Source organism: Polypterus senegalus, chromosome 12 (genome assembly GCF_016835505.1).
Source record: "Polypterus senegalus isolate Bchr_013 chromosome 12, ASM1683550v1, whole genome shotgun sequence".
Taxonomy (NCBI): domain Eukaryota; kingdom Metazoa; phylum Chordata; class Cladistia; order Polypteriformes; family Polypteridae; genus Polypterus; species Polypterus senegalus.
In genome coordinates, this window is record NC_053165.1 from 135,090,438 (window position 1) to 135,102,854 (window position 12,417).

Sequence of the window (12,417 nt, forward strand, 5' to 3'; positions counted from 1 at the left end):
AAGCTTCACAATCATTTTCTTACCTTGAGGGAGATCTATACATGAGTAAAAGTAACTCTTGCTTTTCAGCTCAGTTAGAAACACACCCCCACCAAGATTTTTAAGCTTGTCAAATATGTTAATAAAAAGCCCTCTAACCACAGATACTGTAATTTACTTGCATAATCTAAAGGCATATTCAGGAATTAGTTACCTTTTAATACAAACTCCCACTGATACATTATATTTACGACTGAAAAAGTTAATTCTTTAAAAGGTTTCTATTGGGTAGCAAATAAATGTACCTTAATTCCTTCTGAATTAAAACAGATCATTTATAAGTTCAGATACAGTATCATCAAAATGCTGCTCCTTGACAAATGCAAATTGTTTATAATTTTTGCAGCAATATACTGGATGTTTAATTCAATGCAGTCTACTATTACAGAATGATAATGTGTTTATGATAGATATAAAGGTGGGAAAATGATTACTATCTCTACTTTTAGATTTAGTTTACTTGGTTAATATGTAAAGAAACTTGCCTAAACAATTGCAAAGCCTATTACTTATATTGCTATTGTCACATTTAGAGGAAAAATTAAGAATGATGTGCACAAAGTTTTTGAACTCATGTCCAAATAAATGTTGAAATGTTTAAATTAAATATTTGAATTAAAAGTAGTTGTGCCATTGTAAAAAAAAAAAAAAATAAATAAAATAAATACTAACATTTATTGGACGGCACAAAGCAACAGAAAATCTGACAGGCAAGTACTTGCTATGTTGGAACAATTCAAAGCGGGAGAATCCTGCTGTGTACTTGCATAATATGTATTCTTTCATCATGGATTTTAGTTTCTCTCACAGGCTAACTGTTGGGTAAGTCAGCACTAGAAGTGTGACAGTTCAAAACTTTAGGTTGACGATTTCCGGTTAATAGTTTGGTTCACAACAAAAGCAGAATTAACATTTGTACACCTTGTAGGTGTAAACATGCTAAGAACTTGGATTTAAACATAACACATTAATACATTATCAATCAAATTGATTAAAAAATACCACCAACATTCAACATGAAAGCAAAATCAATGTGTGGCAGTATTTTATCTTAATAATGCACAAGCAAAGTTTTTATTGAATTTATAAAATTATGCAATGGCCAGGAATATATTTCAAAGACTCATTGTAAATAACTCAAAACAGCATACACACAATAATAGTAAAATGACAATTAATTACATTTATATAGCAATTTTTTAACCAATTCAAAGTCCTTTACATAGACAAGTGGGAACAACATCAAGCACCACTAATGTGTAGCATCCACTTGAATGCTGCAACAGTAGCCATTTTGCACTAGTATGCTCACCACACATTATCTATTATATGGTGAGAGATCTTGAGTCAATAAGGGACAGGGGATGATTGGGTCTTTCACTGTACTGAGGCAATGGGAAATAAACACAGACCACAGGGCAAGCGCCCCCCGATGGCCACACCAACACCTTCTTCAGAATTAGAATTCACTTTTATCGGCCAGGCAAGCTAATGTGTACTAGGAATTTGTCTTGATAGTATTGGTGCAACATAAACAGACAACACAGAATACAAAAGATAAATATAAGAATATAAAATATAAAATGATGAAATATAATGTAGCATACAAGGGCAATACAAAAAATAAAGAGGTAGTAGGATTAAAATTTTTCTGTCAATCTAGTGTGCAGGTATACATAGATACTGAGTAGAAGCTCAGACATGATTAGTAAGAAAAACTGCATGTGGAAAACAAACTGTTGAACTGCCTTGTTATTTCAGCTTGCACTGCACTGCACTGCCGGAGGGAGGTGTTTAGAGCAGGTGATGCCTTGGGTGAGAAGCATCAGCAATACAGCCCTCTTTCTTACCATGGACTCATACAGGACTTCAAGTAAGTAAGTTAAAGCCTATGATCCTTTCACAGGCTTTGATGATGTGTTGCAGATTGGCCTTAGGCTGAACAGAGGCAGCACCAAACCAGACAGCTATAGATGAGGTCAGAATGGACTCGATGATGGCTGTGCAGAACTGGACCAATACTGCTTGAGGGAGATTGAATTTCCTCAGCTCACACAAAAAGAACATTCGCTGATGGGCTTTCTTATTAATGCATGCAATTCTGTTGTCCCACGTAAGGGTTTGTAACAGCTGAGCCATTTATAGCATGTGATAGATGAGTAGGTGACAGTTTTCTGAAATCTTTGATCAACCTCAGTGATTATATCAGCAACCGGGTTTTTGGAATGGTAAGGTCCAAATTATTATGGCTGCACCACAATGTTAGATTTTCCACCTCTTGTCTATACAGTATGTGGACTCATCATTGTTTGCAATGAGGCCTAATACTGTTATGTCATCTGCAAATTTAAGAAGTTTGACAGACGAATCACCAGAGGTAGAGTCATTTGTGTAAAGTGAGAAGAGTAGTGGGGGAATGATACATCCCTGTGGTGCACCAGTACTAAGGGTTAGTGGGTCAGACAGGTGTGCTCAACCACACATACTGTTCCCTATCTGTAAGAAAGTCTGTGATCCATGGAAGATTGAACTAGGCAGTTTGAACTGAGCAAGTTTCTTATCTAGGAGATCTGGGATAATTGTACTGAAAGTAGAGCTAAAGTCCACAAACAAGATCTTCACATATGTCCCTGGCTTATCAAGGTGTTGGTAAATAAAGCTCAAACCTAAATTCCCTGCATCATCCACAGACCTTTTGGCTCTGTATGCACATGAAATGGGTCCAGGAAGTCTTTTGTAGCATTCTTGAAGTAATTCAGAATAAGGCGTTCAAAGGTCTTCATTACCACAGAGGTTAAAGCTACTGGTCTATAGTCATTTAGGCCTGTGACCTTTCATTTTTTCACTACTGGAATGATGGTGGAGGTTTTGAAGCAGGCAGGAACAATGCACAGATCCAAAGATTGGTTGAAAATGTCTGTTGCATCAACTTTAGTGCTGCAACAGTAGCCATTTTGCACTAGTATGCTCATCACACATTAATGTGAGGCAAATACTGTAGTCTGCAAATACTGTAGGCAACTTGTGTGCACAATGCCAGAGTATGGATGGGGAAATAATGTCCAGGCCTGCAGCTTTTTTGAAATTTTGCTTTTTGAATAAGTTGAAGGTGTTTTTATTATTACCACGCTTGCTTTAACTTCACCCGTTTGTTGTCTGGTGCAAATCTTGTAATTTATATTTAACCCACTTCCTATTGCCCAAATTACTTGAAATTGTGCACACTTACTCACTTCCAATGACAATACATGAATCAATAATCAGTTTCACTAATTGATCAATTAATCCATGTTAAGAAATGAAATTTTCATATGAATAGTTAAAGATTTCACCAATAGATGGCGCTACTAACAGAATATTATTGATTACAAAATTATACTAAAACAAACTCAAGACTAAAAAGTTGAAAATAATATACATATATAAAAAAATACTTTTTAAAAACCACGCTTATATTAAATTAAAAAGTATACTAAAAAGTAAAAAAATAAGTCTCTCATACATCACTAGGAAAATAAAAGCGTGGGCGCTTTTCATCAATCAACATTCAAAAAACACTTCTTAAAATCTTAGCAAGAGTGGTTTTTAAAAACTTATATATATATATATATGGAAAGTATACGAATACGGAAAGTATTCAGACCTCCTTCAATTTTTTCACTCTGTTATATTGCAGCCATTTGCTAAAAATCATTTAAATTTATTTTTTTCCTCATTAATGTACACACAGCACCCCATATTGACAGACAAAAAAAAAGAATTTTTGAAATTGTTGCAGATTTATTAAAAAAAGAAACTGAAATATCACACACACACACATATATATATATATATATACATACATACATACATATATATACACACATACATACATATATATATACACACACATACATACATATATATATACACACATACATACATATACATATACATATACATATATATATATATATATATATATATATATATATATATATATATATATACACACATACATACATACATACATATATATATATATACACACATACATACATACATACATACATATATATATACACACATACATACATACATACATACATACATACATATATATATATATATATATATATATATATATATATATATATATATATATATATACATATATACACATATATATATACATATATACATATACATATATATATATATATATAGTAACAGTGAGACCATCAGGTGGATTTATGTCCCATTGTCTTTCAAAGTGACTATAAAACCGATTTAAGTGATTAGCCAGACTGGGATCAGCATAATTGTTTGATGTTTGGTTTCTTGTAGTTAGTGACCTGTTTAAGGCCTTTCCAGACTGATGTGCTGTCATTTGCAGACAACTGTTCCTGCAGCTTATCTAAGATATACTTGGCTCTTTTGTATTCCTAAGGGTGTCCAATTCTGAAAGCACACTCTTTATACTGTTGCAGTCACTTGAGCGCTAGGGTGAGCCAAGGCTTATCACTTCTAAACTTCACAATTGTTATTGTTGGAATGCAAAGATCTTCAGAAAAACTAGAATATGAAGTTACAGCATTAGTGTATTCGTGAATGTTGGAGGTGCTGCAGCTTTGAAGGCACTCCAGTCTGTACAAGCAAAGCAGTCCTATAGCACCTCTACTGCCTTGCTGGTGCACCTTCTAACTATTATTTTTTACTGACTTCACAGTTTTCAGCTTTTGTCTGTAAGCAGGAAAAAAGTGAATCATAGAATGGTCAGAATTACCAAGGGGGACATGAGAAAAGACATGATAAGCATCCTTAACAGCTGCAAAGCATTAATTTAGAATATTTTCATCTCTGGTAGGGCATTTTAATTGTGGTTGATATTCAGGAAGTACCTGACTAAAAGTGACATGGTTAAAATTACCCAAAATAACAATTTGTAAGTATGGGTTGTCTTTTTCAACCTCAGTGATTATATCAGCAACCGGGCTAAGACTCAGAACTGTGGCACTAGTCAGCAGTTAATACGGCTGAGTGTTTGTATCAAGATAGAGAGGAAATCCATTACCAGTTAATTTGCAAATATTTTGTGACACACAGAGCTGACACAGGCTACAGACTAATGCCCATTTGACATACGTTTGATACATTTTATCAATTTTACAGCAAATTCAGGCTATCCTGAGGGCACATGACCAACCTGCACCTAATAAACTGCCAACTAAGGCAAGACATTTTATGGTCATTTTTATTGCTGCTACTATCAGGAATCTGTTTTTTGTTTAATTACTATTTTATGATCTTTATTTACAATGGCTTACATTACTGTTGGCTTGTACAAAAAAACAACAACACAGCAGGTCACAAGTTACACCTCATCAACAATGAAAAATTAAAGTCCCACATCTTTTAATTTTTGTTCCCTATATGTGTACATGTGCTAAGAGAAAGACTGGCATCAAATAGAAGATCTTACCATTCTAATAAGTCAATGACAGACTAAAGATTTCTTAGCATCAAATTTAGATTTGATTTTTTTCAATACCAAATTTTGCAAAAAGTACATTTCTATCAAGTAGTATCCTCAACCCCTAATTGGTGTTGTCAAGAAGTTTCAAAATGATTATCTAACGTATCTGTCACTATCACTTAAAGTGTGGCCTTTTTAAATGAATTTTAAATCTATAAAAAAAAAAAAAAAAGACATCTGACAAATCACTCGGCAGTGTATTCTCTAGGCTCCACAATAACTCTTTTAAATTTTAGCTGAAGCAATTTTGGTGTGGAATTTGCCCATTCTCCCCAGTTTCTCCCCATGTACTACAGACATGCAGTTTAAGTCATTTGAGTGTACCAAACTGTCACTATGAATGCGTGAGGGTATACTTTTAAATGTATCATGTGATGAACTAGTGGCTTTTTTAAGGGACATTCATGCAGTTCACTAAATGTGGCTGGGTTATGTTTTGTTCACCTGTGACCCTGTATTGAAACTGATTCAGTAGTAAAACTGGTGAACCTTTATAACTCTAAGTTTTCCAACACTTTTTATAGTCATCGGCTATTTTACTGATACTGTACAGGGCCAAAATGCAATGACATTTGAGTGAAAATACCAGAGGTGCTTATATGCAAAAATCAGATTGGTAAGTACACAAAAAAAATCAGAGAAATAGATTTGATTTTCTTATATCCAAATCCTGATGTCAGTTGTATTCTTTTTTTTTCTATCTGGACTCCAGCAAGAATGTGTTCTGTAGATTATAACAACTCTTCCCATTAAGTATTCTGCAACGTGTTAAATTACTGTTTTTGCATCAATTTCATCAATTATTTAATCTAGCAGTACACTTTATTCAGAGTGGTTAAATACTTTCCTACATGTTTTGTTAGCTCTTCAGAAACCTAGCTACTAAATAAAATAAGAATGGTGGATTGCAGGACTATAACAAAAACCTTTCAGAGAATGTCATTTCCAAAGATGCTTTCTTGCAGTTGTCATATTGCTTTGTTCATGATCAAAGCTTTTACAACAAAAATTATGTCTAAATACAAGAAAAAGCAAAAGGAGAGGTCATGACAGATACTGGTGATTTCAACCAAGTAATCAGCCAAGAAAGATGTTGCCACTGAACACGGAACTAAACTCTACTGGTGAAAGAGTGGGCTTCCATGTACTCTAATATGTTTATAAATTAACCATTAACTAGAAACAGAAGATGGAAAGAAATGCTCAACTTATTAAGTATGGAAGAGAAAAGAGGAAAAAAAAAAAAAAAGGTCTGACCTCTAATATTTACCCTGCAGCCAGTGTGAATGTCACCATAACCTGCAGGGATGCTAGTCAGCTACCATTCTAATCCTAGACTGTCAAGTCCATCAAATTAAGAACCAAGGCCAACGTGAGGAACAATTAGCAGCATCTTGCTCCTCAGTGACCCCCAGCTCCTAGGAGAATGGAAACACGTCTCATTAATGGGACTATAGATGAAAACGAACTGTAAGCAAAAACAAGTTTCTGCACTCTCCAGAGCTTTTAAGATGCATCAAATCAGTCAGCAGTTTTTCAGCTAGTGGAAGTATAGGGCTCTGCACCCTGTATAACTCATCTACTGTACCAGACTGACTTCTACTGTATTCCTATTTGCCTACACCCATGCTGGCTACTCTTTATTTACCTGCCTAACACCCAGGAATTTCCTATCCATACTGTTTGTCAATTTGCATTACAAATCTACTATGTATTACAGCTACAATTGTATTGTTTCAGCTCTTGCATTCTAATGTATTTACATTGATTTCTTTAAACTTTCATGCATAATATAAACAAAAACAAAAAGTTTGAGTGTGTGCTCTGTCGCAATTATTATACAAAGTGACTGATAAAAGAACACTATCTGCTCTTTTATTCGCAAGGTATACAAGCTGTATGAGAAGGTATGTATCTTGAACACCTGGCTCAGATGTACTTTTCATTTGAATGGAGCACTCTAAACCTGAGAAGCAGGACAAGATCTTCACTGTAAAAATCTGAATTATCCATCCACTTTGCAAGTTTTTGCTGTTATGTTGCAAAGTCACAGAAGAGAAGTTTGAGCCTATCCCTGTACTATCGGACACAAAGTAGGATATTAGGGACACCAGTCAATTGTAAGGGCACATTCAGTTATAAATACAGGTTAAAAACATACGGTCAGATATTTGACTGTCCAGTGGGTTTGCAAGAAAACTAGAGTACCTAAAGAAAATCATCATGGATATAAAGAAAATCTCTCAACTCCTTGCTAGGCTAGAATTCAAAAGCAGTTAGTTATCTCTTGATTTTCTTAGTTGGCTTTATCCTATGTGGAGAAAACCACAACAGGTCACTGTTCTGACAAGGTGTACTTAATTTGCAGCCAAAACCTTTTCTAGGTGGTATGGAGCTTGAAAAATTAAACTCTAACCTGTCTACAATCTATACAATCTACATTATAACCCAGTTTATCAGCAATGCTGCTTAATGAGGCGAAACTACAAACAAGCTTTTTCCTCCTTGTCCAAATCTATTGTGGGCAGACTAATTTGTCATGAAATAAATAACAAGAATTGAGCACTTATGTCAGCTTTGCATCTCTAACAATGGAATTAACAGCAAAACCTTTACAATGTAAATTGAAACATTTAAGACCAGGAGGGCCCCAACCTAGATTTTATTACACATTGAAAACCAAATTGAAATATTTGCTTCCAACATGATCAGATTCAAATTAAGTATATTGAGCTTACAATAAGGGGATTAAATGAAACATGTTCAAAAAATCTCAACCGCAAAAGGAATGTCCTACCGTCTTCCTTTCTGGTGTTGCACTGCCTGACATGCTGTCTGCATAAATATCACTCCTTTGAGGTCAACAAACTCTAGGATCTCTTGGAAATCCTGCACCACCTTCCAGTCTGGAACAAGGTAATGGGTCACATCACCTGACAAACATTTCCCATCTAAAAACAAAAATAGAATTATCAGGTTCAGAAATGCATTGCTTGGAATTACTGCTTCACACAAATAATAGCCACTACCCAGATGCCACCCAAACTGGAATGGGACATGAAACAGTTAAATTTGAACCCTGGTCTGATGTGTACCTAACATGTACGGAGATTCATATTTTTATCTTCTGAGCTTATGCTTAAAGGCTGAAGCTGTTACTTTAATATTCACTATGATAAAGGCATTTTAATTAACTTTATAAAGGCATTTTTAGTTTTTTTTTTTTTATAGTAAAAATATAAAGCTTAAGAGAAAAAGCCATTTTAAAGCATAATCATTGTTGTACTGTAATGTTTAGGCTACGTTTCCTGTTGATGATCCCAGCTGGATTAAAAGGGAAAAGCCCATTGTCTCACAGACCTTGAGAAACTGAATGAATGTGCAAACCCTTTCCAAGTAGTGTAGTTTTGGACACATTTTTAAAGTCACGTACTCCTAAGCTGACAGTACTATCAATCATCCTAGTGGACCAGGTTAATTGTGGTTGTTTAAAGTATCAACGTTTGTCATGTCTCATTAGCAACTGGGTGTAACCAATCATGTTAAAAGGTTTCTGATTATGTAATGAATTCCTTTAATTGTGACCTAATCAATGAAGTATAAATATAGTGCAGAAGGTGCTCCTTTGTAACACTTGCTAATAAGTTGCTTGTGCTGAAGGTGTTACCTCTTGCAAGACTTAAGATAATAAATAAGAATGACTGACGCTTTCTCTTGCCTGTGTTTGGTGCCTATATGGGACACCCAGTTTGGGGGGGGTCCGTTAAATTTCATCCATAGACACATTAGGGTAAAGAAGACAACTGTATTTTTTACTTACTCCAATTAATATTCCTAATTATAAACTGAAAGAAATAAACTTAGTATGACTTTTTTTTTCCAAAATCACAGGCAAATTCTTGGATTTAGATTTTCTTTATTTTAATACGTAGGTGGCTTTTCTTCTTTCTATATTTACATTCAGAAATAAAGAGATCATGCTCCGCTTTTCTAAGTATGGAAATAGCTTTACCAATTCCCCAGCTCCTCATTTGGTGCACAAATGTAAATTTTCATTTGCAATATAGGCTTTCCAGTAATTTTAGAGCTGTATATGATGTATAACTTAAGGTGGAAGAATGAGCAGAGGAAATAAAATTACAATATTAAAATGATCAGACCCTGTAAAGGAGAGTGAAAATCCTTTATACACTTTGTTAAACAAAGATTTTCAAATACACTGAAACGTCAATAATCAACACAGTAAACTTAATATTGGATTTTACCGATTTCTGTCGGTCCTCCTCCCTTGAGTGGTGCAATTAAATATAAAGATACAATTTTAAAAAAGGCACTGGTCAATCACATACAAAACCCTTAAAAGTAAAGAAATTCTTAACTGCAGTCCAGGTCATACAGTATAAATGTGGTGTACTCTTGGCTTGCTAATCAAAGTAGAGGTGTGGCAGAAAAGTGATGAGACTGGCAACACTGCAAGCGATCTGGCAACGCTGCGCTGTTGTCCTTGATAGAGCACGTGTATCAGTACCCTCCCATAGCTCAATGCGAGTTTCAACTCCTTCCGTTAACTACGTGATTTTTGTGACTGCTATTAGCGAAGCTGTGTTTTTGGTTGTGCGTCACGCAAAATGAAACAGCGGAATTTGGAGCAACATTGTGCCATTAAATGGCAAGTGTGACGTTTGAAAAGTTAAAACAGGCCTATGGGGAACATTCTTTATCCCGAGCTCAAGTTTTTCGCTGGCACAAATCATTTTTGGAAGGCAGAAAACACGTTGAAGATGAACACAATTCAGGGAGGCCTTCAACTTCGAAAACCAATGAAAACATCGAACGTGTGAACACTCTTGTGAGATCAGACCGTCGTTTAACATTAAGAATGTTGAGTGAACAATTAAATTTGAACAGATTTACCGTTCATCAAATTTTGACTGATCATTTGCACATGCGAAAGGTCTGTGCCAAAATGGTGCCGAAAAACCTCACAATTGAGCAGAAGGACAATCGAAAAAACGCATTCCTGTGGTTCCCCAGCCCCCTTATTCACCTGACCTCAGTCCGTGTGACTTTTTCCTTAACTGAAAAATGTCCTCAAAGGACGTCATTTCGGGACTTTAGAAAACACCCAAAAGAGTGTAACGGACATGCTGAAGACCATACCGGTCGAAGACTTCCAGCGCTGCTACCAACAGCGGGAACAACGTTTCCTTCAGTGTGTAGCTGCCCAAGGGAACTACTTTGACGGGGATAACATTGATGTTTGAAAAAAAATAAAAACTTTGGTAAATAAAAAAATCAGTCTCATTACTTTTCTGCCACACCTCGTATAAAGTTGCACCAAATTTTCAGCTAATGAAAATTTCTGGTCAAAACTAGGAAAAAAATGGCACATTCAGAAGAATAAGTAAAAATGATAGTTTTTTTTGGCCAAATAAGTGATGCTGTATGTACTGGTTATAAATGATGCTTTCAAACCGCACCTCCAGTTCTACAAGGAATGAGTAGTATGTTATATTGCAGCGCATTGTGGGACATAAACATGATGTTTAGAAAATTGTATATACAACAAGGAATATGTGACATACTGTGAGAGACTGCAAGACTTTCACAAAAGCAAAGGAAGGGAGAAGGGAAAGGGGAAAAAAGTATCAGGACAAATTAAATCAGGGAGTAAAGCAATACTATTTAAACAAGTTGAGCTAAATGTGGATTTGTACATCTTGGAAGTGAAAGAATGTCAAAGCATCTCGAAAAGCTATCTTCGTTCTCATACTTTAATATTCTTGGTTTTGGACCTTTGTACTTGACGTTATGTATGAGTAAAAGACACATCATTTGAGAGTGCACAACAAATTTAGTAATGGCTGGGTGCAAAAATCTTTAAATTTAGAAGAGACAGCAGACAATCAGACCACAGTCAATTTAGCCAGGATAATTTAAGTAAGTTGCCAGTACATTTTCACCTACACTGTAAAAAAAAAGGCCTTTCATTTTACAGTATAAAATTGTTAAAATAGTGAACATAAACAACTGTAAAATGTAAAGTGGCAAAGCCCTGTTTCAGTAACACCGAATAACAATATAATGTTAATCCATAAAAAAAATCGCCTCTCTATGAAAAAATGGTAACCACTGTACCAAAAATGAGATAATGCTATTAGGAAGGAAACTATATTATATCTTCCATTTTACAACATCAAGCTGTTTCAAGAAAAGTTGCTGTTTGTTGATCCTTGTGTCCGAATTTGATGCAATACACTGTCACCTGGTGACTAAGAATATATATTCTGTAACTTTAAATAGATACCCTATATTAATTTAACTCAAAATGATCATATGTACTGGCTTTATATAGCGGTTTCTTTGATATTATTGTTGATTAACGTGCACCCAAGGTAAAATATGTTTGTGTGATTTGCCATACAGAGTATGATGCAGTTTTCCCAGATTTTCTTTTTCTTGGTACAAATTTCAAAGTTTGCATATAGTTATGACTATTTACATAAGGCAATGTTCCCTTTTACAATATTGTTCCTGGAGAGCTAACCGGTTAAAAAAAAAAAAAAAAAAAAAAAAACTTAAACATAGTTAGCAAACTTCCCTAATCCACTCCACCCCCACCAAAGAAATGAAGGTTTGTTGAAGTTATGGAAGCAGATTTATGGTGAGTTGTTTACAATAAACTGGCAAACCTGTAACACACCATACACCACAAAAAGAAACTTTTCTCCTCTACCAGAGAACATGCATCTACTTCATTAAACACTGAATTAATTTCAATGTATAAAATTAAATGACATGTTTATTACTGGCTGTTATTTTAATGATGCAACCTGTAGACTGGTATGTGCGTCTAACAACAT

General features: G+C 34.8%; 1 protein-coding gene across 1 annotated transcript in view; it reads right to left on the minus strand.

Annotated features, from left to right (window-relative positions):
• The window catches only part of dis3l (DIS3 like exosome 3'-5' exoribonuclease), an 86,633-nt gene that overhangs the window by 59,122 nt on the left and 15,094 nt on the right, over positions 1-12,417 (minus strand). The window contains exon 2 of the mRNA XM_039773525.1: positions 8,352-8,505. Within this exon, the coding sequence (XP_039629459.1) occupies positions 8,352-8,505 (154 nt within the window). The remainder of the gene's footprint in view (positions 1-8,351; positions 8,506-12,417) is intronic.